The sequence below is a fragment of the Colletotrichum destructivum genome, chromosome 10 (genome assembly GCF_034447905.1).
Source record: "Colletotrichum destructivum chromosome 10, complete sequence".
NCBI classification, from domain to species: Eukaryota; Fungi; Ascomycota; class Sordariomycetes; order Glomerellales; family Glomerellaceae; genus Colletotrichum; species Colletotrichum destructivum.
In genome coordinates, this window is record NC_085905.1 from 2,557,152 (window position 1) to 2,583,765 (window position 26,614).

Genomic DNA, 26,614 nt, shown 5'->3' on the forward strand with positions numbered 1-26,614 from the left:
ACCAAAACATCTTTTTCACTTGTTTTTTTTGCGTCATTACCCTTCTTCCAACTCTCGACTATCCCACCCGTCTCATTGTTTGTCTTGGAAACCTGCCCACCGGGCTCCCGGCCACCCCTTCCGGCCCCGCCCCCGCCTCGAAGAGCCGATACACGGCCAGCCCATCGGCAAGATCCATCAGTAGCTTTTAGAACACCCGATCGTTCCACCAGAGCTTCCATGCCTCCAGCTTGAAGCACGCTTGTCGATCCATCACCCTGGCTCGAGTAACCCTGTTCACTCACTTGCATGTCGTGCTGCCGAGCACCCGGAACCCCATGTGCGGCATCGGCCCGGGCCTGAGCAAGTCCACAACTTTTGCGTAATAGCCGTCCACGTCTCGCGCCATCTTTCCGATTGAAGGCCTCACTCCAGAGGCCGGCGAGTGCCATCGTCGTTGACCATGAACGGTGCCTTAATCAGGAGAAAGTGAGCAATCACTGCGAGACAACCAGAAGTTCGAGCAGTTTCAGTCCACGGTGAGTCTTCAGAACTATTTCTGGCAGTTTCATCAAGCTATTTGCGAGAGCTGTGACGCAGTCCTGTCAGCTCAGGGCTGTTTGGGATGAAGATGAGCAGCATCCAATGCGTTCTTATAGTTCTTTGCCTTGCAGATAGCTCAGCGGTCATATCTTTGAGGTGACGGGATGAGAGAGACCTCACTGGGATCATAAAGGCATCTAGCATCGATATCATGTTTTTGATAGATCGTTGTTCTCAGGGGAGATACTGGGGGCGATAAGCCGTCCATCACACTGATATGTGCACGTTTCACAAGCCGTGATGGTCACACCGTGATTTGAAGAGTGCTCACTTTTTTTTCAACATTATTTTGTGTAACTGAAGGGGAAGCGGAACCCTTTCCTGACTAAACACTCTCGTTACTTCAAACATGGGTTTCCCACAGCTTTGGAGGTTATCTTTCAAGCAAATCATCAACTGTAAATTGCCCATCTACTGATTGTCCACTCTGGTTTTCTGATGGGCGCTCATCAGAGTGCGCGTTGAACAGCATCGCTTGTTGGTATTTACGTCCGCGAACGGCGGGACACACCCTACCGCCTACCTAATATTCTAACGTACTCAGTCACTTGGGTAGACAGAAACAGTGATTTCAGGAATTGTTTCAGGTTTCTATTCATTCACAGCCTCATATTCACAGCGAGACTACATAATCTCGATTACCAATGTTGGTTGTCATTGATAAGCGTCCTGGACAAACCGCAAGAAGTCTGATGACTGTAGTTATCTACTTGTTGCCACTGTCATGTAACAAAAAGGACGTCCTACACGCCATAAGGCCTCATAGAGATTACCCATCGCTGCCTGAAGCACCAATTCATCATAACTCTTTGCTCATTTGTTTACTCGGATAAATCTCTGCGGGCTTGGAGACTCCCAAACCTGACTTTGTGAAACTCTCTGGCTTCTGGTATTGTAATCGTCGTTGCTCGGGTTTCTGGACTGAGCTGTTTGTACCCAAATTCGGCATAATTAAACGAAACCTCATGGAAATCTGTTTGAGTCAACGCTGCATTCAACTCCGACTAAGTTGTGTAGCGTGGCTTTTATAATGTCTATATAACTGCAAAGATAAACTACCCAGCAACGAACATGCGATCATCACTTCTCTAGTGGCCCATGAAAAACACCAAGACTCGGAAGGCGTACTCAAGCAGACCTACTACTAGTAACGCTATCATCACCAGTGCCCGCCACACACCCCACAAGAACCAGCACATTCTGTTCAAGATGAGCTAGGTTCTCTTTCCTGCAACTTTTCTTGCTCTTCTCCTTGTCTACTCGATTCACAGGTTCAAGGCTCCAGTTATTTCGCTCCAGAGCAAGATCCAACGCAACCGAAGCATCGCCAACTTTAGCATCTTCCAACCAAGCTCGCTTCAACACCGACTGCAACTCCGCGCAGGCCCAAACAGTCGCCTGCTCAAGGCCTTTGACATCCGCAACTCATTTACAACCACAGACGTGGACAAGCATACCGACTTCCTCCGACTCTCGTTCCACACCATCAAGAGCGCCGATGGAGCAGTGTGCCGCAAGGTTTGGAGACTGGCCAACGAAACGATCGAGAAACTGGTGCCGCAATTGCGCAACAGCGGCCGGCGCGAAGTGAGAATAGAGCGCATCGCCCGCATCTTGTGCCTCGATGCTGTCCTCAAACTTCTCTTTCCGAAAACACGGGTACGGCCCTTCCACATCGGTCATGCGGACAAGGCTACGAAGCTCGTCAACGTCCTTTGGCAAGATTCAAAGAAGTCGTCGAGCGAGCGGGGGCCGGTATCTCGGCAGAGATCACTGGAATCGTTGCAAGAGGCACTTCGCGAGCTGGTGTCTGTCAAGCAAGGCGATGATGAAGAAGAAGGCGAAGAAGACAGAGAAAGCAAGGTTCTGGGACTGATTATGCCGGCATACGAGACACTTTGGCGCGTCGTGATGCTGACTTACATCCACGTAGCCTTCCGCTACATTGATACTGCAACAAGAGAAACGGTCAATAAGGTCGTGAAGAGCATATCTCAGAATAGCGGTGCAGGAGCGCGACTAGATCCGACCGTCGTCTACTTTGCGCGGGTCCGTGTGGCGCCACCTACCTCCCATCCGCGGTTCATCTCGACGTTTCGTGAAACGTACAATGCTTGGACACTTGAAGGAACGAATAATGCTAACCTTTACACACGATAGGAAGCTCTCCGCTTATACCCGCCGACAAAACGCATCTATCGAGCCTCGCTCTCGGCTGAGGAGACGGCCGACGTCGAGTCCATGCACCACGACGAGCGGATCTGGGGCCCCGACGCCCCCGAATTCCGGCCGAACCGCTTCGATAAGCTGACAAGAGACCAAGAGCACGCGTACATGCCTTTCGGCGTGGGCAAAAACGCGTGTCCAGCCGAGAACGGCTTCGGCAGGAAGAGGGTTTCGTTCTTGGGTGTCGTGCTTGTCACTCGACTCGGCACGAGAGCGTCGGGGGCGGGAGTTCGGCTGGGGGACGACAATTTGGACGTTTATGTCCCGAGCCCCGTTGCCGACTGGGCAAAACGATGCGGAGAAATGGGTGGTGAGTCTTGGATCTCGGGAGTAAAGGTCAGGGGTAATATGGTATACAAGTCACAAGTGAGAAAGGGGGAAAGATATAGTTAATTGACTGGAGGAGATAAAGTCATAGTGCAACATGATGCCTAGTCCAGCAACTGCGATCAACTCAAGATAGCCGTTTCTACAGCTGATCAGCTACTACATCAGATAAAGGATCAACTAGGATCTAAGGCTGCAAAAGATCGTGAGCGAGGGGATGATCCACTGGGAGCATCAGCCGATTTCATAATCCGCCTGCTTTAGAAATGCAACGGTCTTTCGACAAGCGGCCTCCAGTCGACCTGGTAGCTGTAGATGTCGGGGGAGTTGGTTGGCGATCATTGATCTCAAGCTTAGAAACCCCCGGTTCAAATACCGGCTTCATGTCCGTCTCTGTTATAGTGCCCTTGAGCGGCAGTGGATCATGGGGAACATCTGAGACCAGGGGCTGCTCGCGTCCTCAAGCATGGGAACGGTAGACCGGGGTGCTTGTCTCAACTGGCCCCAAGAATGTCTCATGTCAACCAGAAAACGATATCAGCCCCTTTGAGAGCTGAGGTTATATAAGGGGAACCTTGGGATGGGTTTTTCAGTTCATGACGATTCATCACTTGCATGCGGGCTTTTCCATTCAATCGAAACATCCCTTTCAACATTCTGGCTGGCCGGACTCCGCGATCAACCAAACGTTTGGCGCTTTACCACACAACCACACAACTCCCTCGAACTCCCAAATCAAACAAAATCACGGAATAACGAGAGCATGCAATTCACGACAGCTTTCGTTGCCCTCGCCAGCTTAGCGGCAACATGTCTAGCTGCCCCTGTACCACAGTCTGTCCCGGCGAAGGACAACAGCGGCGGGCGGTTCGTTCTTGATGGCGCACAGTGCAGTCCAGTCCAGGGACGGCTCGTTTGTGACGATGGTCTAGGAAACACATTGTAGGTGGACTTCCATCTTTGCTATCATGATGTGTCTACAATGTGCTGATATCTGAAGCTTCGCCGATGATCCTTTCTCGTCATAGAATACCGGAGTGAGCGTCAGCTGAAACGACTTAATGGCGTTGGGTCGACGGAGAGAATGAAAACAATTGCAAGCCTAATACCTAGGCATCATCACCAGCTCAAACAAATCGTCAGAGAATGTTACGTTCTTTGTTCCGCCAATTGCCCTATGCAAATGCATTCCTGGCCTTGCATCTAATGCAACCGTCGACTTCATTTAATTAGGCACCTCCGAGTTGCCTCAACAGTGGAGATGACTCGAACCAGTCTGGAACTGTCTTCGATAGAACAGTTGATCACTGCTTCAGTTCAGACACCAAGTGATGCAAATCTCGTTGGACCTACTTGTGACCTGTGGGTGTTGAGCCCGGCATTTCCAAACAACTCTGTCAACCAACGTATTATGCTTCACAACGTCATGGCATAACTCTGATTGTCTCGTATATAGTATGTACTGCATGAGCAAACAAAGACACTCCCCAAACTTGCCCCTTTCTTGTGTTGCGCGCCGCTTTGCCCAACCAGCATTCGGCCAGTACTCAACCGCGTCGTTCCATGCCCAAAAGAGTTTGATAAGATATGCAGCACGCCCAAAACAAAAACATTCACAGTGTGACACACAAATGCGCGTCGTGGCCTCCGCCGCTCGGCTACATAATCCACGGTTTACTCCAGCGATGATGGTTTGTCTTCCTCCCGCTTCCCGCCAACAACCATCTTTCGGCACGTCTCCTCGGTCTCCTCGGTCTCCCACGAACTTTGATGTGCTTTCGAGATGTGGCAAAACTTACTGACCTGCCGGTCGAGATCCTGCAAAAGATCTTTTCCGAGCTCATCGTATGGGCTTCCCAGACCAATGCCTATCTTCGCCCGGCACAACTGATGAGAAGCGATTGTCTGCGCGCGCTGGCATCCCTCTCGCAAACAAGTCGATTTCTGCATCACGCGGTTGAGCCTTTTCTCAACAAACATATCAAGCTTTGTCACCGTTCTGGAACCAGACGAGCCATCGCCTTACTCCGGCACTGGCATCGTCATCCCGCAGCCGCGGCGAGCTTACGGACGTTGACGACTTGCGGGATGAAGACCATCGATGACAACGACCCCAAACCCTTGGCGGGTGAAGATGCGGCCTTTTTGGACGGCCTTCTTCGCAGATACGGTCTTCAAGTTCCCGACAGGTGGCTCGACACTACGGCCTGTGTCTCAATGCTGATAGGAATGGTGCTGCTGCACGCCCGCAATATTCGAGCGCTGGACCTGAACGACGACCTCAAACACTTTACGGCTCTGCTTCCCAAGAACGTTGTTGCCGCAATACGCTTCGACTTACTCACAAGCCTTCGGGTGCGCCAGTTCGACCCTACGCCTCTGGAAAACATCTTGCCTCTCCTTCGGCTGGCACCCAACCTCATTACTGTCGATCTCTACCAGCCCGAGGGGGGTTTGGGCGACGGAGAGGTTGATTGGGGCAACATTCACCACCTCACCCTGCGCGGATCTCTCTTGCCGGTCGACCAACTCATCCGAATCATCAAGGCTTGCAGAAACCTGAGGCTCTTTCATTACGAGTCGAACAACGTATTCGTAGACCAAGCTGTGATCCGGGCTCTGTTGCATCACACTAGTACCCTCAGCTCGCTCCAGCTTGTGCTGGGGGGGAGACACACCATCATGCATGAAAATGCTGATATCTACCCCGACGCCATGGCACTGCCGTCAGTTTCCCGGTTCTCGGAGCTCCGCTCGCTCTGCTTGTCGGAAAGGTACATGGGCTCGGACTCGCGCTGCGTTCTGAGTTCGTTGCCTAGTGCTCTTGAGAAGTTGACGGTAGACGATGACATGGATGCGCTGCGTGAAGTGGGCACGGCTGGATTTGAGGCGCTGGCGGGTCGGTTCAGAAACGGGGAATACCCTCAGCTTAGGGAGGTGACACTGGGTACGTTTTTCAGGGCGGAAGAGCACCACTATATTATCCGGAAGATTCTTACAGATGTTGGCCTCTTGTGCCATGTGAAATAGCGAGATAATAAAATCACACAGACGCTCTGGGCGTTGATATACTTTCAGTAGCCAATTAGTTTATGCAACCGACGTGTGATTGTCAGATGGATCTTTCGTGTACGCCATGACGGTCTCATCTGGGTCCAATTGTAACAAAAAATTGTGTTCAGATTATATATTATTTAAACATTATCTTAAGGAGTGTATAGTCTTCGCTCTCTAAATGCAAATGATGCAATGCAGTCATGTATCTTCGAATCATCATGGCTCTTGACCCTCTCCCCGATTATTATGAACATGAACACTGCTTAGTAGGTGTAGACCTGCTCAGGTCCGAGGTTTCCAAACTGGCCGGAGCCGAAGGGGTTGGAGGGCGCGGTGGTGACGGGCTTGCCGTTGACGTCGGAGACGCCGAACCAGGCGAGCTCCTTGCCCTTGACGACGGTGACGACGGCGAAGGCGGGGGCGGGGTTCTCGACGTAGCCCCATGAGACCCTGAACTCGGAGCCGGAGGTGCAGGGCTGCTCGGACCAGCTCTCGGTGGCGGCGTTGGAGCCGGGCATGCGGATGACGGTGCAGCGCTCCGTCTTACCGTCGGCCTCGATGGCGAAGTTGTAGTCGCAGCCCTCGTTGCTCTCGCCGCAGTAGCGCGTCAGGTCCTTGATCGTCCACTCCTTGCCCTCAACGGGCTTGGGGCTGGGGTAGGTGATGGCGTTGCCGCCGGTTCCGGGGGTGAGCTGGGCGGAGGGCGCCGCCGTGGCCGAGGCCGTCGGGTAGGTAAAGTAGGAGGACGGGCAAGAGCCGGGGTGAGCCGGGTTGCAGCCACCGGGGATGCCAGGGATGGGCGTGAACGCAGGCGCCGCGGAAGCGGAAGCGGTAGGGTAGGTGAAGTAGGAGGAAGGGCAAGATCCGGGATGGGCCGGGTTGCAGCCGCCGGGGATACCGGGGATGGAGGTAAAGACGGGCTCCGCGGAGGCCGAGGCGGTCGGGTAGGTGAAGTAAGACGAGGGGCAGGATCCCGGGTGGGCCGGGTTGCAGCCGCCGGGGATGCCGGGGACGGAGGTAGGCTTGGGCAGGTTTGCCGTCGCGGTGGCGCAGTACTCGCGGTTGCGAGCGTTGTCCTCGCCGAGGCAGGCGGTCAAGGTGCAGGAGCAGGCGACCTCGGCGGTGCCGGCGGCAATGCAGGCCTTCCAAGCGTCCTGGCAGTCGTCACGACGGCCGAGAGTAGGAGCCGCGGTGGCGGCCGAGGCCATGGCCAGAGCGACGATGAGCTTGTTCATCATGGCGGCGGTGGGGAGAGAGGCAGAGGTGTGTGTGTGTGTGTGTGTGTGTGTGTGTGTAGAGGTTGAAGTAGTCGCGAAGGAGTTGGTTGCTAAGGCCGGGTGTGGTTGTGGTTGATGAAGGTGAGTGTTGGAGTTGAGTGTGAGTGTGAGTGTAGAGCGTAATTGCAACATCTGGACCGCGATGTTGTGACGGTTATATACAGACTTGGGCCGTTGCCTTCTGGAGTCTTCTCAAGTCGGGGTCTCCCAACAACTCGAACCATCACCTACTGTACCGTCATCATCTCGTGTTCATGCCAGCAGATGCCCTCGTTTGTGGAGTAGAAGAGGCAGGGAAAAGCTTCTGGGTTTTCGTATTGACTAGTCTGCCCACATCGCTCTCGGCCGTCTGTCCCGGGAACTAGCCCGTTCAGGCTTGACAGTTCAAAGACCCCACGGCCTTCATGATCTCATGTGACTAATTAGCGCCCAGGGAACCCCATATTTGTGGTTGGGTTCGGACTGGAAATGCGATGAACTGGGCTGTCATTGCCTCCGGGGTTCCTAGGGTTTCCCTGGGTTCCTCAACACGGGTTGGAACCGGCAAAGAGACCGCGCTCGGGAACCGGCCGTTTTTGACGTCAGAAACATGCTGAAAATAGACACAAGCTTCGCCTTCGGCACCCTTTCTCGAAGCGGGCCAACCAACAACAACAAGTCCGTTGACTAAGTTTTCCCTTTTTCCCTGGTAACCGTTGTTGGCATGGTCGGTTGCTGCCGACAAGCCGATCACCCCTCAACCCCGCCGTCCCGCCAACCTCTTTAGTCGGACTAGCCGGTCGGCGAGGGGTGCCGAGGAGAAGAAGCTTCACCTTTTTTTTTTTTTTGGCCCCCCTCAGACAAGTCAGGCTGTGCAACTTTTGGTCTTCCGAACCAACACGCGCGGACTAAGTATAATGTTGACTAGAAGATTTGCCCGACGAACGAGAGCACAACTCCAATGCTACGTTACGTGAACGCAGACTTTGCACCAACGTACAGGCAAGACACAAAGTCTCGCAGCCAGATAGATCCCTGTGCCAACGTTACGGGGAAATGCTCTCTCTTTTTTTCTGGCTGCAATACTCCACTCGCCGACGTGAACCGGGAAGTCTTTCCGAATCAGCAAAAAACCGGCGGCTAAAAAGAAAAATCCGTCGACCGCCGGTTGAGCGAAGCTACAATGTGTCTGTAATTGAGACTTGGTAAGTGTATCCTGGCGAGCAATAGTCCGGTGACAAGCATGTAGATGAGCCGCAAGATGCAGCGTGAGCCAAAAACAGCTGGTGGGGGGGGTGACATGAATCTCGTATTCCTCGCCACCGACTTAACGGTAGACCGGGGTCCTCTCTTTTTGCCCAGCGCATGCTCCGCTGAAAAGGCTTGCAGCGCTGCAGTGCTGCAGTGCTGCAGTGCAGTCAGATGACCCCAGAAGTTAGGACTGGAGAGTTGTGATCGGTTCTCTTCTCTCTCTCTCTCTCTCCCCCCCCCGCTTGCATTACCGAGACCAGACCTAACTAGCGAATGTCTAGCTCTTATTATTAATACATGTTTCGGCGCAGCCTTACCGTTGTCTGTGTCTGTCGTTGGCGGCGGTCGTTGAAGTGCAACTTACATTCTGTTGACGTTTCTGTGCTCCTGGAGGTTCAATTTTAGCACGCCCTTTCCGCACGCATTAAATGGATGCAGCTCTTGGTTGTTGTTTTTTTTCTCTAATAGCTTAGAAACCCCTTCACCTCTGATAAGGGCGTCCGCGCCGCAAAATCACTCATCCCTTGGCCAGAAGAAGTCAATCATAGAGGGTTTCGATGCCAAGGAGACGCCCGTGAATGCTGCGATTATCACGCGCTCGGAATACGATCAAGTGTTCTAGAATACCGGAGTCATTGGAGAGGTGAGAAAGAGGAGGTCGTAATCCTGCATCAACCACGTTGGCCGGTTTGTGCCATCGCGTACACTACGAATGATTTTCAAGCGCGAGGGTTCTATCAGAGCCCATCTCCATCTTCGCATCAATCAGCGTTCAAAATCAAAAACCCTCTCCTACGCCGTAATGACTAAGACTTGAACTTGGTCATCAGATTGACATTTGGAAATCGTCAGCCAGGCTGTTAGCAGCTCAGGTTTTCAAAAAACAATTTACGGGGGTTGGTGATTTGAATATTATCTTCATCATCAAAGTGATAACTTGAAAGTACGCTTGCTGTAAAGATCTTGCAATGACCAGCTTCTATGTCTGATGAAGTAACACAACACAAGTAAAAATACACCGGAAGAAATGCCAACTAAGAGTTCCCTATCGAGTTGCGGCTGTGAGTCGTCTGTTCAATGCGTTACAGGTATGCTTTCCTTCCGCGAATGTTGCGTACTGAATTGACTGAAAACTCCGTATCAACTGCTGCAGCTAGCCCCTAATCTGCACCCAAAACTCTAATTTTCTCTGTAGTGCATTGATGCACCGAAGAGGACTATAAGAGGCCATTATGACCACTACGGCTTCAGGCAGTACAAGCGCTAAAGGCACTAAGAGGTAATGCATTCCTTTGAATTTATTAGGGAGGAACATAACCCTATTCTCATTGGCTACTACTCTGCATTGGGGCCTTGCTGTAGTTAAGGGGATACTCCAAAATAGTCAATACTGGTTGGTTTCTTTGGCATTCGGCATACGTTCGGAGCAGTTTTGACATGGTATTTCACCGTGAGCATTCAGCGTGACAAGAGTGGCTTTTCTTTTGCCTAGATGGACTATCGCTGCCTCACAGGGCCTACCGCTTGTCGACTAGAATTGCCCGGACACAAATATGGACAGTGTTAACCTAGGAAAATAACCTAAGCGCTCTTTGCACCCCAGGACTTGGCCAGGAGCTCATCCACAGTCAACGGACGAATGTCGGGGTGCTTGTCGCTGATCCTGTTCTCCTTCGGCATGGCGAGGTAGCCTTGGATGATTGTTCTTCCAAACGCACTAGTCAGTGGCTGGAGAATATCGTCCGGAATTCCCACGTATCCAGACAAGATGGTCGCCTGGTTGTTCTTGAGCTTCTCCTCGCTGTCGTATGTCACGTCGAATTTCTTGCCTAAGATCGCGTTCGCATGTTAGCACATCTTTTGAAGAAGGGAAAAGGTCGGATGTTTTGGTTAGAGAGACGGTCACTTACCTCGGACGCGCTCGACCTTGGCCAGGGCCTCGTTCAGGGTGAGGTCGGAGCCGGAGACGATGCTGAACTCGGGCCAATCCACGACGTCGAGGGCCCGCACGATGAAGCGGGCGACATCAACGGTATAGGTCAGGGTCAGGGGCTCGTTTCCGGATCCGGGAATGACGGCTTTGCAATTCTCTATGTCGAAGGCGAAATTGAAGGCCGGCATGTGCGTCTTGATGTGAGGCATGCCCCAGTAGTCCATGAAGAAGCCGTTGACGAACCGGGTGTACTCCAACCCGGAGGCCTTGAGGGCGTCGGCGGCGCGAACCCATGGCCCGGCAAACGACTCAACCTTGGCGAACCTGGTGTGAGACGGTTAGAAAGAGACAAGACGACAGAGGCGGCAAACGGGCGGAGGCAAGGTGGTTAGGTTACGACTTACTCTGGCGTGTTGACGGCCCCGAACTCGCTGGGGATGAAGCGTTTTGTCTTGTCGGACCGCTTGGCGGCCTCGATCAGGTTGAGCTGCGCCTTCTCGGTGGTCTCGTCGAGCATGATGGTGCTAATGACGGTGTCGACGTTGTGAGACTCGAGGGTCTCAGCAAGGGAGGCGACGTTGGTGTAGTCCACGCTGATGAACTTGGGGCCATCCCAAACTTGCTCGGCGGGTGCCTTGTCGTACGTCAGTTAGCATGGTCACTCTCCTCGGTCACCGAGAGAGCGACACAAGTCGCATGACTTACAGTGCGGCCGAGGATATAGATCTCATGCTTCCCACTGAGAATCAGCTGTTCGATGACGGTCTTTCCGACTCCACCGGTTCCTCCGGCCACGGCGACGACACCCATTTTTAACGGTGAATGTTTGGATGAAGAAGCGGGTGTGTTGTTGTTTTGGACGTTGCAAGACGAGGAGCTTAGCGATTCTTATGCTGTGGCTTTCTTGATGTGCTTGAGGCCTATGAAGAGAACCGACCAGGCGTCGCACGCCCTCGATATATAATCGACGAGGCCGTACCTACTACATGGCGTTGCCTACACGTGCAGTTCGGCCTGCGGACGTTGTGCTTTGTCATGCGTCGGAGTTGCAACATGGATGGCTGCTGGCCGAGAGCATCGACACACCAGTAGTGTCTGGCATTTGCCCAACCCACAGACCCGACGGGATAGAGATGGAGTGCAACGATGCCAAACACGGTTGAGGGTTGAGAGGAGGGGCAAGCCATCCCGTCGGCCGGCGCGGGGTTCTGAGGGCCGAGCTAACGAAGCATGTGGGCCGCCGGACGAATATATCGGCCGTTGTTGTCGGTTGTCGGAGCGCGCGGCCCCCGAGGGCCTCTCATAATGGCATAGAGAAAGGCCGGGATTGGAATATTAATGATCCGTAGGTATTGTTTCAGGGTTGAGACGGACCGATAATATTCCGCTGGCACTGAGCTTCCTCGGCGAATATTCGGCGAATGACTGTGTGGTGCGTGCCCCTCTTCGTCGATGTTTTGCCGAGCCCAGGTCTCCTGCAAAAGCAATCAATGGTGCCTAAGTTCCCATGTGATGGGCGACATGTGCCCAAGCTTTCCTACATCACTACTTCCGACCTTAAGATAACTCCCCTCGTCAGGTCAACGCGCCTTGGATGAATTGAATCAAGCTTAGCGGCAGTCGCTAGAATACCTGGGAGTTATCCTTTACCCTCGATAGGAATGACAGAGGTAAGGCCGACTTCACCAGGCGAAGGAGCATTGAAGCTGACGCGACACACTCTAGGCCAACAGTTCGACCGACAAAGACCCAAGTCGCGATGGCTTCACGTTCACGAAATGGCTTTTGATTGAGCCAGGCTTCACGGTTACATGGAGAGGCGGAGATGGCTTCGTTCAGTTGACGAGGGACGGTAAGAGAATTAAGCTTAGTACAGATGGAAGCGACGACGAAGAGAAATACACGATTGCAACAGGAGAGTATGTGGTTGTGCTAGACCGATATTACAAGAAATCCTAGTTTTATTCTACGTGGAACAACCTCTTAAACAGATGCCTCCCAATCTCGAAACAAATTCTGATGTCTAGTTTGTAATCGCCGTTCTCAGTCGAAGTCACGTTGAGAACATCTGATATCCCCCTTTGCTGTCCCCGCTATACACAGCTGTCCTCCATAGCCCTGAAAAGATATGAGCCAAACATAAACTTTAAATCTTCGAACGATCCCGTGGTCTTATCCACAGCTTGTCCTACAGATGCGCAAACCTATAATGACAGCAGGAAATCTTCCTCTACAGACGGCAGGGTAAGTCGAATGGCATCTGTTGCATCATTCTTTAAGGTCTCTTGCTTCCGTGTGCGGCTTTGCCTTAACCCTATGAAGAGATAGGTACCTAACACTTCCAGGGCGCTTGCTATATTGGGCCACCTAGCCTTGTAGTCAGACAGCGTATTTTCTATGCCGCGCAATGCAGGGTTGTGTGTGTCAGCTGATGTTGTCCTGTTGTGCAGCAGTGTATTAAATATTGACTGGCGCCATGTCCTATGTGTTTCTAGCGAATCTTTTTCTAAAATGTAGCAGCTACACTCTTTAGGACGAGTGGTCTATTGGCGCTATGCTTATAAGAAAGGAAACTTAGCGTTATCTTGAAATCGCACTTACTAACTAGGGCAGTAGCACAGTGCTTTGCAGAACAAGGTATAATCCTAATGAAAGCTACTTTTTGCTCTCTGCTGTTCCTCTATAGCACGTTGAGCTACTTTTTTGAAGAGGGCAGAGCTTTGACATAAACTCGGGCGTTTTGTAATGTTACTAACAGTAACAAACATCCCTATAGCAACTAGTTCATCAATCGTCAAACCTTTCCAGAAGGCTACTGCGGTTTGCTACTAACCAACGACATGTTTCTTGCAGTAGTTTTCGCCATTAGAATACAAGGTCCAGGTTTGTTTCAACTGAATTCTTAAAGCCCTCCATAAAAAGGGGTGCAGGGTACTGTGTGTAAGAAAGTGCAAAACGCAAGAAAGTGTTGGGTGCAAAAAAGTGCAGGGTGCAAGAAAGTGTACCTGTTTGTTAGAGTTACACACGTGATCTACAACAAAGTCTTTGCTACTGAGTTGCTGTGTGGCCTCTACGCCCTCTAATGCACAAGTAGTTCTCTCGTACGGCGGTCTGGGAACTGGCACCTTATATGCCAAGAGTTGCCCCAAAGCAAGTCGTGGCAGCTATATCAAAGCACTTGTCGACAATTATTAATGCAAGGTGCATGAAAAAAAAGTGTGATATGGAACTAAAAAAGTAAAATAAAAAGGGCCCTTGGAATAGTTGTAGTTCATGCCCTGACTCCACGCTCGAACCCGATGCCGTCGGTAAGATATGATGCCCATGTCCGATTCCGTCCCAAATCCAAAAACAAATCCCATCTGTTCCTTGAACGCCGTAGAAAAAAATGCCATGCCATACCAAACAATATTTCCTCATCAGAGCGAGTTCACAAAGTTGAAGCCGACGATGCCCTCCGCACAGGCTGTATCCATCTCCGACCTGGGAAAGACCGAGACTCTCCGCCCGATGATGCCGTCATCCCCGACCTGCAGCGATATCGGTTGCTGCAATGCCAGCTCGACCGTCGAGCCGTTCTCGAGGACCGAGGCGCCGGAGAAGGCGATGCGACGGAAGAGGCCGCAGTCTTCGATTCTTCGCGTGAGGTCCCCGGATTTGCTGTTTGGAAGAAAAACGACGTCTCGCATCAGCATATGCCGTCGGTCCCATAATCCTGCCTTTCGCGCCTGTCGATCGATCTCTCGGGGGGTCGAGGCACACTTACTGTATAACGACAACCATGTCGGCCAGGGCCTGCGGGTCGCAGTTGTTGCCGCCCGTGATTCTCGCGTGCGTCGCAAAGGCACTCGACGGCTCTCCCGGGGTGTGGAATGCCAGATCGCCTCGCAGCCGTGGAATTGTTCCCGTTGCTTCAGGTTGGCTGAAGGGTTGGTTGAGCACAGCCAAAGCGCCGCCTCGGGGTTTGGTGCAAGTGTCTGGGCCGCACATGATGATGGCTGAGGTGGATAGATGAACTTTGTAACCGACAATATGGGTGTTAAGTTAGTCTTTTGGATCGACTACGACAGATGAAAAGTTTGTTTCGTTCCAAAAGCGAATAACCTATCGACATGTTCGCAGACCAGAACAGCATATGGCATTATAAAGACCGTGATGCATCTCAACAACTCCCTCAAGGTGCTCAATCCTCCTCACCATCCCTGTCATCCCAAAACGAGCGCGAACGGGTCCGGCCCGGGGCCGTCACTAACAATAAACCGACGAATCACGACTCGGGTTGACCCCAGAGTCGGCAACGCAGCTCCCCTGCACGTGGGACTTTGGGGGTGAGCAAGTTAGAGCAATATTGATCATATTTATTATGCCAACAGCTGTTGTGCACCATCATCGAGCGGCAGAGAGAGAGAGAGAGAGAGAGAGAGAGGAAAACAGAGAGACAGAAAAGGGGCAGAGTCAGCGTAGGGAAAAGAGATGGAGATGTAATACTCATCAAATGGCTTTTCGACACTGAACAGAACATGGGGCGACGCTCCACACAATCCTGATCTTGAATCCTTGGGACCCATGCACGTTCGAGATGGAGCTGGACAAGATTCGGAAGAAGGGGGAGCCATCAAGGTGTCCATCACATCATCGACCTCGATGGAATGGGAGCAGAGACCCATGAGTTCCGAGATGATGAAATGTGCTCACGTCTAATTACCCCTCCTTCTGGTGACCTCCCGATGGCCTCTGCAGTTTACTCTCGTCGCTCCGTTCGCCCAATTTTACCCCTCTGTCCATCTCTGACACTCGTAAAGCATCCAGAAATCGTTCTCGAAGAACCGAAACAGACTCAAACAAACATCAGAATCAGCTCCGGCTCTCACACAATAACACCATGGCCGCCTCACCGTACACGTTGCCCAAGCTTCCCTACGCTTACGATGTACGTACCCGTAAAGTTCAGGGTGTGTGTGTGCACAATTCGCTGACTGCCTCCTCGAGGCCCTCGAGCCTCACATCTCAGCCCAGATCATGGAGCTGCACCACAGCAAGCAGTAAGGGAACCCCAAGAACGAGACTAAAGACTGTGATGTGAGTATGAAACAAAGCTGACCCTCGAGTTGTCATCTCTCTACAGCCACCAAGCATACGTCACGAACCTGAACAAGGCCATCGAGACCTACAACGCCAACCCGCTGCAGAACCGCATCGCCGTCCTCGCCACCCTCAACTTCAACGGCGGCGGCCACATCAACCATTCCCTCTTCTGGGAGAATCTGGCCCCGGCTTCGAGCCCGGACGCCTCGCCCTCGGCGGCGCCCGCGCTCACGGCCGAGATCACGCGCGTCTGGGGTGGCCTTGACCAGTTCAAGCAGGCCTTCAACGCCGCGCTACTGGGCATTACCGGCAGCGGCTGGGGGTGGCTCGTCAAGGACGACGTGACGGGCCTCAGCATCGTCACGACCAAGGACCAGGACCCCATCACCAAGGGCGTGCCCGTCTTTGGCGTCGACATGTGGGAGCACGCGTACTACCTTCAGGTGTGTGAGCTACAATTGTCTTTTTTTTCCCTTGCTTTCTTCTCTTGTTCTTCCCTCCCCCCCTTTTCCGTTTCCCTTCTATCCTTTTGTTCTTTTTCTTTTATGAATGGGAAAATATTCTGACAAACGTTCAACACAGTACCTCAACGGAAAGGTGGCGTACGTCGACAACATCTGGAACGTCATCAACTGGAAGACGGCCGAGTCGAGGTTCTCGGGGTCCCGTGAGGACGCTTTCAAGGCACTCAAGGCAGTTCTCTAGATCAACAATTTTTACTTCGTTTGCATATCGGTGGACCCGAGCTCAACACGACCAAGCCTCTTATGATAATGCAAGAGTAGAAGCAAGGGAGGCGCTCATTTTAAGGTACAAACAGACCGGTTTGCGAACAGCTTGATGATAGCCTCCTCATGCAGCTCAACAAAAGAAGAAATTTCCTTAAAATGTAATCTCGAGGGAACTCGTGCCGCGTTGTGACCCGTCGCCGTCGAACCCCTGCGCGGCCGCGTAAACCCCCGTGAGATGTTAGCTGTTCCCTCACTCTGTTGATTCCACGACCAAGACAGTCTCGGCTAGCCGTAGGGATCATTTGCGAGACCTCCCGCGGCCCAATGGCTGAGTTGTAAGATGACCCACCTCCTCGTGCGAGTAGGTCCTTTGACCTCGAGGCGACACACGTCGGGTTTCTCCTACTGTAACTTGTCCCCGAACCATGCGTCGAGGTGGTTTCATCGCATGGGCTGAGGAGCTCAAGGTTCGGTCCAACAAAGAGATGGTCGAACAAGTCTCATTCATCTTGAGGTTCGTGAATAAGACACAACGCATACAACACACACATACACACACACACACACACCCGATTCTATTCCTAATTCCCGAGGGTCAGAAAAGGCAAACACAAATTACCCACCCAGCAGTTCACAATCGGATGTGAGAGGACACAAATACACGCACACGGCGAGAGGGAAGGCAAACAGACAACTTGGTCCCGTCCAGGTGGCCAGCCAAGCAAGCTCCCGTCTGCAAATCTTCCGAGATTCTCCAGCTTTGTTTCCGTTTCCTAGCCGAGGACCAACCCTTTGCAAACTTCCCTTTGGGGAGTCTGCAGCCAGTCTGGAGGAGGCTTTCCCGGCCCACCCATCCATCCATCACCGACGGATCGTTGCTGTTATTCGTGTGGGATCTCTCTGGCCAGCCTGTCTGTCTGCATCACGTCACGCACTGCCCCGACTTGGCACCGGAGGCGCCCGAGATGGTATACCGTGTTGTACTCAATCCCCCCCCGGGTCAATCCGGTGCAGATCCAATCATTTCCAGACTGTGGACGTGCATACGAGAGTGCCGTGTATGTACTGTGTGTGTGTTTGACCGCCCAACGTCACCCTTTAATAACTGCCGGAAGCGTGCAGATGCGTCGATGCAGGTACACACGCGTCACGGGAGATGCGTGTCGTGTTCCGTCAACCCTGGCTGAACAATCCCCAGTCCAAAGTAGGACGTCCTTTTCACCTGCACTGCTATCTCATGCGAGATGCCCAGCACGGCGTCTGTCGTGCTCAACATGGTGGGTCTCGACCTTTGGGACGGCCTCGAGGACATCGTGGACCTCGACCTTTGGCATAATGGGCATAGACTGCCGTTTCATGGCGCTCCTTGGTCCAACTTGCGGATTGTTCAGGGCCGAGGTGTCTCTGTCTGCACTTGACTTGGTGTAGATGAGTATCCGGCGGAAATGGGCTGGACTTGCCTCTGTTTTCCGCGGGCGGTTTGGCGATCCGTGAGATTGCGTGGGACGGACACCCGCCGCCGGAGTCAGGGAATCTGCAGCCGTCATCATAACGGCTATACTCGCCTTCGTTTGCGGGATTCAGGATTTGTGTTCTTCTGCTTTTACCGTTGCGCAGTCACCACAGCTAACAAAGCACCCCCTCTGACTGTTTGGACCGAGTACTTTTGACTGACTATCAACGCGGAACCATCCTCCGAGCTATGCAGGTATCCCCCGTGGCTTGCTCCGGACAGATTACACGACAAGATGAGAAACATCAAACTTCCGCATAGTCCTAGCCTCTCGGTTATCTATTCGTTTATGCATGGCGCAGGCCCTTTATTCTTAGGAAAACAAACTGTTCTATGAAAGGACCACCAAGGACCATGACTGAGCTTGGATAGAGTGCTAGGTTCCTTGGCTCACCAGGGGAAGCCCTTCTATCACATTTCACCATTGGTGGTATCTTCGTCGTCCCAAACGACTCCGGACAGGGGCTCCTGTCCCGGGAATCCAAGGACGGGCTAACTGGAGTTGAGCATGTGGTACCGAGATACTCAACGTGAGTGATGCGCTGTTGGTCCTCAACGGCGGCCTGCATGCATGCAAGCCTCCTCCTCATCCAGACTCATCCATGACTAGAGGAGAGAAAGAGAGAGATATAGAGGTTCAACGGCTTGTGGTGGTGATTAGGGTGTCTGCCGATCTTCCCGTTGGCATTTGGGATCGTGCATGTTTTCTGACCTCATTTGCGGAGTCATCCGCAATGCAAGAGACTCACACATAAACGAAGACACACGCATACTTAGAAAGAGAGAGACCCAACTTTACTTGATATAAAGCCGCGAACCTGGAAAAGCTCTGGCTGATCTCTTCCAAGCACCGATAGCAGCAGCGAACATCACACTCGTTTGATACCCTCTCCTCATCCCCCTTTACGCGCCATGGTTTCTTCTTCATCTTGCTTCGCCCTTTTGGGCCTCGGGTGTGTGATCTTGCTCTTTGACTGCCCTATCTTTGTTTGGAACGATACTGACTTGATTTACTTCTCAGCGCGTCTGTAGTAAACGCCATTCCCAAGGCCAACTACCTCATCCCGCACCCTCCAGAGACGGTTACTCTCACAACATGCGGCTCCCAGTGCGCCAGTACCGTGACCGTGACCGAGACCTTCACAGAGACGGCTCCGTACTTTTATACTTGCGGGCCGTCAAGCAGCCCTGCGACCACAAGCACGCTTGGCTCCTTGACTCTGTCGACGAGCATCCCTCTTCCTCCCCTTTCGACTGCCAGCAGCATCAACAACTCGACCACTCGAGTGGCACCCAGCTCTTCGACTCGTTCTCCTCCAGGCACCGGCACCACCCCGACTTTGACTTCCCTCACCAAGACGTCCACATCCACGCCCGGGCTCACTGTGTCTTCCCAGTTACCCAGTGCCGTGTCTCCCAGCTCATCTTCTTCATGGCGCGTGAACAGCACCTCGTAAGTCATCCCCATATGCCCTGCCGCCCAGAACCTCACTCACCAAGCCTGCCGTAGATCTCGCATTAGCTCCCGATCTGACGGATATGCTACCGGCACTGACAGCCCCGGAACGAGCGTCTCGAGCGGCAGGCCCGTCCCGTCCTCCAGTCTCTGGAGTAACAGCACGGAGCCCATCACGCGCACCGTCACGCGCACCGTCCGGAAGTCCAGCAGCGGCTCCTCTACGAAGGCCAGGATGACGATCCCCACGATCCCCAGCATAAGCATCCCTCCCCCGCCCGTCACGTCCACCGGGTCCGAGCCTGCTACCTCCGCCGCGGTCTCGTACTCTCTCACCACATACACCACCGTGCGGGTCATCAACACGACCGTCTCGTCCCAGCTTCCCGGCTTGTCTACGCTGTCACGCTCCGTCTCCCGCACGACGCTGAGGACCACCGTCGTGGTAACCATCACGAACACGATCCCCCTCGGCACCGGCACCGGCACCGCGAACTCGTCAACACGCAGCGGCACGGGCGTCTCCAGCGGGTTCCCCGCGCTGTCGTCGAGCAGCTCGATCCGTCTCTCGAACTCGCTCAGCTATGGGACGACTACTACCAAGGCTACCTCCTCCGCCGTCAACTCCAAGGTCCCATGCGCGACGAGCACCGAGACGATCCCGAAGCCCTCTGCATCCTTTACCACGCCTGGGACTACCGTCTCGAGCGCCCTGGCCAGCTTGGTCACTCCCACAAGCAAGGCTACAACCCGTACCATCCCTAGTGCATACCAGAGTTCCCTCTATTCCTCTTCCGCCTCCTCTTCCGCCGGAACCACAGTAGAGAGTGCCAAACCGTCCCTCGCCACGGGCACCACCTCTGGTATCCCGGGAGCCTACGAATCCGAGTTGCCGACCTTGACGCTCGGGACGACCGTCTCCGACGTCTTGCCGACCCTTATCACGCCCACGCTTTCACTCCCCACCCTCTCTCCTGGCTATGGAGAATACCCTCCCGCCTCAGAGGAGTCGACCTCGACTGGCAGCCCGGGCACCACGGTCGCCAGTGCGCTGCCGTCTCTGGTGACGCCCTCGGCTTCCGAGACCTCGCCCACGCCGACCACGCTTGAGACGCGCACGTCGGATGTGTATGCCTCGCCCTCCGTCTACGCTAGCTACAGCTACGGCCAGACACTTTGACAGAATGGAAGTTTGTCTGCAACTGAAGCAGCACACAGGAGCACGACAAAGAACGAAAACGCATGGTTATGGAATGGGGCTAGACTGACGAAACGCTATTGGGGGTGACACGCGGTTTGGAGTACAAAGATGTTGATTCTCTTCTTTACCCTCCTTCATTTAGATTTTGTTTGTATGTGCTTGTGTGTGTTTGTGTGTGTTTGCATGGAGGGTCGAACTCTGTAATCATTGTAGTGGATAAGAAAATCTTTCGAGTTTGCTTCTCTAACGAACTTCGATGCAACTTGACTTTCGTGACTCGACTCGTCAAGGTTATGTGCCTCGACCCTTCGATGGAACCTTCATCCTCACTTCTCGGCGGGTTCTTGCTGGCCATGATTCGCAGCAAGCTTCTCCTCCTCATACGTGGGATAATCAACGTAGCCATTCTCTCTGACACCGTCCCAAGAGCCGTAGAAGCGACTTCTATCATAGGCATGGAGCGGGGAGCCGCTAATGAGACGGGCAGGCAGGTCAGGGTTGCTCACGAACCACTTGGCAAACACCACGGCGTCCCATCCTTGACCAAGTGCCTGCTCGTGGTTCTCCGCGTCCCAGCCGCCGCATGTAAAAGCCGGCGTGTCCTTCAGGATCCGCCGGAAGTGAAGGTTCGAGACTTCGGGCAGGCTCCAGCTGCGATAGAAGCCGTCCCTCTCGGCCTCCGAGTCGACGCGGTCCAGCCGGGGCTCGATGAAGTGCACGTACGACAGGCGGGACTCGCCGGCGTAGGTCTCGGCGAGCCGGGAGCAGAGGTGCGACCACGTCTCGACGCGCTCGGCGCCGCGGGTGTGGTTGTAGAGGCCCGTCGGCTCCAGGCGGACGGCGACGTTGGAAGGGCCGACAGCCGCCGCGACGGCCGAGACGAGCTCCAGCGGGAACCGGGCTCGCTTCTCGGGACTCCCGCCGTAGGTGTCCGTCCGCGTGTTGATGTTTGAGTGAAGAAACTGGTCGAGGACTGGGAAATGGGGGAGGGAGGTTGTAAGTGTTAGCGGCTATACAAAACAGGATTCCACATGAACATGTGTGAGGTCGGTGGCGGATGCCGGCGTCAACTCACGGTTCCCGTTGCCGCCGTTGATCTCGACGCCGTCAAAGCCGGCTTCAATGGCAGCCTCGGCCGCGGCCACGAAGTCGCCGATGGTGCGGTCGATGTCTTCCCGCGTCATGGCCCGCGGGGGGTGGTTCCTATACGCCACCTTGTCTTTACTGACGGGGTCGCGGAAGGGGAACTTCTCGTCGTCGTCCCACGGCGTCGCGGAGGCGCTGAGGGTCTGCGTGCCCGTCATCTGGGGGACCGTGGCCCGGCCGGCGTGCCACAGCTGCGCGTAGATGTGGCCGCCCTTGTCGTGGACGCCCTTGACTACCTCCCGCCAGCCCCGGACCTGCGACGGGTGGAACAGGCCGGGCACGCCGGGCATGCCGCTTGCCTCGAGGGAAGGGGGGATGCCTTCTGTGATGAGCAGGCCGCCCGGTGAAGCCCGCTGCGCGTAGTAGAGCGCGACGACGTGGTCAGGGAGCCAGATGCGGTTCGGACTCTCAGGCGTTCCCTCTGCCAGAGGCACCCCACGGTTTCGTGTCATGGGGGCCATGACGACGCGGTGTTGCAGCGTGATACGGCCATTGGCGATGGCAAGGGGCGAGGAAACTTTTAGTGACATAATGGTATCAGGAGCCCAGTCAAAAATGCAGTTCAGATGGCATGTGGTAGACGATGTCTATCCTCTTTAGCATCATGGCATGGGGAATCTACTCAACTTCAGAGTTTCTAGGGGTTCACCAGGGACGGACGGGACCTAACAGCGGAGCACTTGATTGCAAAGCTTCAGACTCGATGGCGACATCTCTTGCCTCGGGGATTGGACGACCGTTTGTGGGTTACAGCTCGCCGCTGCAGGCCATTGCTAGTCCTGCGAGTCGAGGAGGCAGTCAACCGGTCAAGGCGATTCCGCAACGAGTCGCAACAAGCTGACGGACCGGCATCCTCACAATTTATTGTCTAGCCTGGAGCCAGCCAGTTTCCTCTCGACGAGATGTTGCAAAGTAGACATGGCGAAGCGTGCCATTTATCAGTTGAGGGGGAAAGACTAAGTAAAACGAACACAATTGGGACCAAAATGACTGACCAAGTCGAGACTTATTGCCGTTTTATTCCCTCGATATAATCCCTTGTCCCATCTTTCATCAGCATTCCTTTTCTATGCTTGCTGTCTTGCAGTCTCCGTCAACCTCGCTGTGTGAACTGGGGCTAGGTCACACTTTGACTCGTCTTCCTCCATTAAAAGTCTCCGTCCTGTCTCTGGTCGGTAACTTACTATGCCAAACGGGCCAGCGTCAGGGTTGGTTATGTGTGCGTTCGAAGGCTCATGGCTGTCGAGATGACAATGTCCATCCATTCAGTCAACACTTAACAAAGAAAGTCAACACGTCCCCTCGCGAGCAGAGTCTGTTTGCGGAAACATCCGCATCCCCCAGCCAACCGTAGAAGCTCTGACGCTGGCCGCAAACGGTCGAAGCAGCCACAGCCAAGGCTGATGTGTGTCGCACCTCGCTCAACTCGTCCGCCTCATCGGAGCTCACACCGAAGCCCATATCATCAGTCGCGTGAGCGAATGTGTAGGTCCGAGCATCTGCAGAGCTCTCAGTTTTCGTTTTATATCCAGCCTAGCAAAATAGCGCGGCATGCGTGGCAATGACTGGAGGGGTAGGATGCATCTCCTCCGTCTGGCCGCTCCTGATCACCGGGCAAGAGGAGGAGGGAGCAAGGGATGAACCAGACGCCACAAACCAGCAGGCTGGACAAGGTTATTGTCCAGCTATGCTCCTTAGCGAATACTATTCCTAATCAACACACCTGTCCAGTCATACACGTGTCCAGTCATGATCAAACTGCTTCGCCCTAGGACTGGCGACTAGAGACCTGCCAAGAGCTCACCAGTCAGCGCAAAACCTCGGAGATGGCCCCAAGGGCTGTTGCGGCTGAACTCATGCCAGCGCTCAAGGGCCTTGGGAGTTCGACTCTAGTCCGCACCAGGACTCAAGGGGCTTGGTACACAAGCCACATCCTCTCCCCAGTTAGACCGCATCGCATTGGGACTCTGCAGGGGGGACATGCTGGATGCGTCCAGGTTACCTCTCGTCGCCGGTCGTTGTGGCATTTTTCTTCTGCCAAGGAAAGTTCCTGGGGAGTGTGATTGCTGATGCCTCAACATATAATATCAGTACGGCGAGCTCGCCGCGGCGTCTCACGCCTCCCTCGATGGTTTGTTCACATTCCTTTGGTGCTGCTGACGACTTTCGAGACATCTTTCTCGTCACTCTTGTTGTTTCTCCATCCATCATGAGGATTCCGCAACTCGTTGTCGCCGTTCTGGCGTTGGCCGCCGGAGCATGCGCGCAGGACTCCAGCTCACCGTCAATCCCTGATGCGCCGTCAACACTTATCGCACCGCCATCGGCATCTCAGAGCTCTCAAGGTACTAACAAGGATCCAAGCCCATATGTCGAGACCAGTATCAATCTAACAACAGTCGTCCCGTACACAGCAGCCGCTCCTCCTCCCAGCAGTCAGCCCACCAGCCAACAAGTCCTGCCAACCTCTGCGCCAGCCGGAACAGATGGTCCCTTGAGCACCGCTCAGCCTTCCGTAAGACCCGATTCCCCCTCCGTGAGCAGACCGAGACCGGAAGAATCTGCATCGGCACGGATCAGCGACAATCCGTCGCCGATTTCCCGGCAGGAACCGCAGGGTTCTACGCCGCCGAACTCATCCGACGGAGCAAGGATCCAAGGAGGGCCAACTACGCCCGCAGGAGTGCCAGCCGTGTCATCGAGAGAGCCCGTCGTGTCATCGAGAGAGCCCGCCGTGTCTTCGAGAGAGCCCGCCGTGTCTTCGAGAGAGCCCGCTGTGTCTTCAAGAGGAGGCGACCGACCTCCCGAACCATCGTCGAACATCCCCATATCTAACAATATACAGGGCACCCGGGTGCAGTCTAACTCGCCACAAGAACCTTCCGGCAGCATAGCATCTGGCCAGGAACAGCCCTCAATTGCTGCTACCACTGTTGGGCCCCAGGTTTCCGGGGTTCGTGGGGTAAACGGCACCATCGGAACCGCTTCCGCCGGGTCGTAAGTCTCCCGTCATCTCGTGGCTCGTTGCTCGTTGCTCGTCCACGACGGAAACCCTCCGCTAAGCAAAGAAAAGATCCGGAGCCGGCTCACCCGGGGCCGATGGGGCCACCAACACGGGCTTGTCTCCTGAGCTCGCCACGACGGTCGCCTTCGCCGCCCAGCCCTCGGACGCCTTCCGTGCCGTCAACGAGACAGCCATCGAGGCCACGCCCGAGTCCACCGAGCCAACGCCGCCCGACGTGTCGAGCCCCGACCAGCTCCACGCCGAGCTCACCGTCAACATCCCCGAGAAGGCCATCAACGAGAAGAACGCCAAGGCCATCGCCGTGCTCGAGACGGCCTACTTCGAGTACTTCGTCAACAAAGATCCGGCGCCCGTCGACAAGGGCAAGATCTCCATCCCCGACGTCATCTCGCAGTGCCAGAACAAGTACTCGGAGAAGCTGACTAGGCGCAAGGGCCTCGTCGACGAGGTGCTGGACTGGGTGCCGCTCTTGTCGAGGGACCTGCGGGGCTTCCAGAACTGCAGGGCCGTCGATTCGCTGGAGGTCGGCGTCTACTTCCACTACATGAGGGCTTCCAGCACGGCCGAGCGACCTAACGAGCTGGAGTCCAGGGTCAAAGCACAGGCGAGTTGTCTCTCCTCTCTCCGTCGACCGATCACCCCGTTTTCTCGGAGCTGACGTTGGGCAGGTCGACACCCTCAACGAGGCGTTGGGCGCGGTCAAGATCAACTTCCGCTTCATGGCGCTCAACTGGTGGGAGCCAAAGGCAAACGAGGACTGGTCGAAGGTCACGCGGCACGAAGGCAAGCTGGAGGAATGGCAGCGTCGCACCCGCGCCCCAGGCAAGCTGGTGCTCACCGTCTGGATCGTGAACGGACTCCGCACTAGTCAGAAGGACAACCAGGAGCTGAACAGTGTAAGCTTTGATTTGGTCTCTCCATTACTCTTCCCATCACTCTCATTTTCGTTCTCACTCTCATTCTCACTTTCATTCTCCCTCTCATTCTCACTCTCATTTTCACCTACTCACTCACTTTTTACCCACCCCTCTCAATCACTCACTCACTCGCTCACGCTACCCCCCTATAACTGGACAAATACTGCCGACATAGACAGCAAACTGACCCAATGACCTAGTATGCCACGTTTCCCAACGAAAAGCTTGACGAGGCCGACGGCATTGTTATCGAAGAGGCTCGCGTCCAGGGCGGCGATGCCACGACGCTCATCCATGATGTCGGCCACTGGCTCGGCCTGGGCCACACCTTTGACGTCGCCAACCAGGAGTGCGTCGTCCAAGACGGCTTGACCAATGCCACGCAAACCTCGGGGAACCGCGACGTCCTATATCAGTGCTCGCAGGTGACCTGTGCCGGCGGACCAGCCATCGAGATCAACAATTACATGAGCGTGAGTCACCCATCATCTGCTCTCTACTCATCCCGGGCGTGTGACGGTTGCTGACGGCGGCGGCTTTGCTTCTGCCAAACAGTACTCTTCGTGCCGCGGCAAGACGCCACGGGACGGCTTCACCACGGACCAGAAGGCGCGCATGTTTGCGAACGCCCTCCAGTTCCGCCGCGGGTACGAGACGGGCGAGTGCATGCCGGACGGGACGGCTGCCGTAAAGAAGCGGTCCAGCATGCAAGATTTACTGGAGGGCAAGTGTCCAGACGTCGACAAGCAGGCCAACATCCTGATGAACACGCCGCACAGCCCGGCGGCCACGGTCGAGCGTTCTTGGAGCAAGCTCTGGGCCGGTTTGGCGGCGCCGTGGGTCTTGATGACGTTCTTCTGAGTGTGTGGTTCAATATGGGATGGGCAACGATGGGATACCTGGGCCCT

General features: G+C 54.5%; 12 protein-coding genes across 12 annotated transcripts; 7 read left to right on the forward strand and 5 right to left on the reverse strand.

Moving 5' to 3' along the window:
* Nucleotides 1-1,680: 1,680 nt before the first annotated feature.
* CDEST_15062 (Putative cytochrome P450) lies at nucleotides 1,681-3,307 on the forward strand (the record flags this gene model as incomplete). Its single annotated transcript, XM_062931218.1, has 4 exons — nucleotides 1,681-1,784; nucleotides 1,854-2,631; nucleotides 2,743-3,144; nucleotides 3,284-3,307. 4 exons carry the CDS (start codon nucleotides 1,681-1,683, stop codon nucleotides 3,305-3,307), a joined length of 1,308 nt encoding a protein of 435 aa, XP_062787269.1.
* Nucleotides 3,308-3,898: 591 nt separating this feature from the next.
* Nucleotides 3,899-4,081, forward strand: CDEST_15063 (uncharacterized protein; the record flags this gene model as incomplete). The annotated part of the gene is made up of 1 exon (XM_062931219.1): nucleotides 3,899-4,081. One exon carries the CDS (start codon nucleotides 3,899-3,901, stop codon nucleotides 4,079-4,081), a length of 183 nt encoding a protein of 60 aa, XP_062787270.1.
* An 824-nt stretch (nucleotides 4,082-4,905) lies between these two features.
* Nucleotides 4,906-6,165, forward strand: CDEST_15064 (Putative leucine-rich repeat domain superfamily; the record flags this gene model as incomplete). Its single annotated transcript, XM_062931220.1, has 1 exon — nucleotides 4,906-6,165. One exon carries the CDS (start codon nucleotides 4,906-4,908, stop codon nucleotides 6,163-6,165), a length of 1,260 nt encoding a protein of 419 aa, XP_062787271.1.
* Nucleotides 6,166-6,455: 290 nt separating this feature from the next.
* CDEST_15065 (uncharacterized protein) lies at nucleotides 6,456-7,430 on the reverse strand (the record flags this gene model as incomplete). The annotated part of the gene is made up of 1 exon (XM_062931221.1): nucleotides 6,456-7,430. The coding sequence occupies one exon, from the start codon at nucleotides 7,428-7,430 to the stop codon at nucleotides 6,456-6,458; it is 975 nt and encodes a 324-aa protein (XP_062787272.1).
* Nucleotides 7,431-9,038: 1,608 nt separating this feature from the next.
* On the reverse strand, nucleotides 9,039-11,820 carry CDEST_15066 (Putative NmrA-like domain, NAD(P)-binding domain superfamily). Its single transcript, XM_062931222.1, has 4 exons — nucleotides 11,338-11,820; nucleotides 11,037-11,266; nucleotides 10,610-10,956; nucleotides 9,039-10,528 (listed from the first exon to the last, which is right to left on the reverse strand). Exons 1-4 carry the CDS (start codon nucleotides 11,440-11,442, stop codon nucleotides 10,281-10,283), a joined length of 930 nt encoding a protein of 309 aa, XP_062787273.1. The 5' UTR covers nucleotides 11,443-11,820; the 3' UTR covers nucleotides 9,039-10,280.
* Nucleotides 11,821-12,103: 283 nt separating this feature from the next.
* On the forward strand, nucleotides 12,104-13,495 carry CDEST_15067 (uncharacterized protein). Its single transcript, XM_062931223.1, has 2 exons — nucleotides 12,104-12,302; nucleotides 12,358-13,495. Exons 1-2 carry the CDS (start codon nucleotides 12,294-12,296, stop codon nucleotides 12,589-12,591), a joined length of 243 nt encoding a protein of 80 aa, XP_062787274.1. The 5' UTR covers nucleotides 12,104-12,293; the 3' UTR covers nucleotides 12,592-13,495.
* Nucleotide 13,496: 1 nt separating this feature from the next.
* CDEST_15068 (uncharacterized protein) lies at nucleotides 13,497-14,729 on the reverse strand. Its single transcript, XM_062931224.1, has 2 exons — nucleotides 14,399-14,729; nucleotides 13,497-14,292 (listed from the first exon to the last, which is right to left on the reverse strand). The coding sequence occupies exons 1-2, from the start codon at nucleotides 14,620-14,622 to the stop codon at nucleotides 14,052-14,054; spliced, it is 465 nt and encodes a 154-aa protein (XP_062787275.1). The 5' UTR covers nucleotides 14,623-14,729; the 3' UTR covers nucleotides 13,497-14,051.
* Nucleotides 14,730-15,294: 565 nt separating this feature from the next.
* On the forward strand, nucleotides 15,295-16,605 carry CDEST_15069 (Putative manganese/iron superoxide dismutase). Its single transcript, XM_062931225.1, has 4 exons — nucleotides 15,295-15,562; nucleotides 15,622-15,674; nucleotides 15,758-16,160; nucleotides 16,300-16,605. The coding sequence occupies exons 1-4, from the start codon at nucleotides 15,515-15,517 to the stop codon at nucleotides 16,420-16,422; spliced, it is 627 nt and encodes a 208-aa protein (XP_062787276.1). The 5' UTR covers nucleotides 15,295-15,514; the 3' UTR covers nucleotides 16,423-16,605.
* A 1,078-nt stretch (nucleotides 16,606-17,683) lies between these two features.
* CDEST_15070 (uncharacterized protein) lies at nucleotides 17,684-17,998 on the reverse strand (the record flags this gene model as incomplete). The annotated part of the gene is made up of 1 exon (XM_062931226.1): nucleotides 17,684-17,998. The coding sequence occupies one exon, from the start codon at nucleotides 17,996-17,998 to the stop codon at nucleotides 17,684-17,686; it is 315 nt and encodes a 104-aa protein (XP_062787277.1).
* Nucleotides 17,999-18,873: 875 nt separating this feature from the next.
* Nucleotides 18,874-20,597, forward strand: CDEST_15071 (uncharacterized protein; the record flags this gene model as incomplete). Its single annotated transcript, XM_062931227.1, has 3 exons — nucleotides 18,874-18,916; nucleotides 18,994-19,414; nucleotides 19,472-20,597. 3 exons carry the CDS (start codon nucleotides 18,874-18,876, stop codon nucleotides 20,595-20,597), a joined length of 1,590 nt encoding a protein of 529 aa, XP_062787278.1.
* A 347-nt stretch (nucleotides 20,598-20,944) lies between these two features.
* On the reverse strand, nucleotides 20,945-22,294 carry CDEST_15072 (Putative NADH:flavin oxidoreductase/NADH oxidase, aldolase-type TIM barrel, oxidoreductase Oye; the record flags this gene model as incomplete). Its single annotated transcript, XM_062931228.1, has 2 exons — nucleotides 20,945-21,591; nucleotides 21,694-22,294. 2 exons carry the CDS (start codon nucleotides 22,292-22,294, stop codon nucleotides 20,945-20,947), a joined length of 1,248 nt encoding a protein of 415 aa, XP_062787279.1.
* Nucleotides 22,295-24,058: 1,764 nt separating this feature from the next.
* On the forward strand, nucleotides 24,059-26,567 carry CDEST_15073 (Putative peptidase M43, pregnancy-associated plasma-A; the record flags this gene model as incomplete). Its single annotated transcript, XM_062931229.1, has 7 exons — nucleotides 24,059-24,109; nucleotides 24,198-24,542; nucleotides 24,610-24,761; nucleotides 24,838-25,381; nucleotides 25,458-25,685; nucleotides 25,907-26,179; nucleotides 26,262-26,567. The coding sequence occupies 7 exons, from the start codon at nucleotides 24,059-24,061 to the stop codon at nucleotides 26,565-26,567; spliced, it is 1,899 nt and encodes a 632-aa protein (XP_062787280.1).
* Nucleotides 26,568-26,614: the final 47 nt, after the last annotated feature.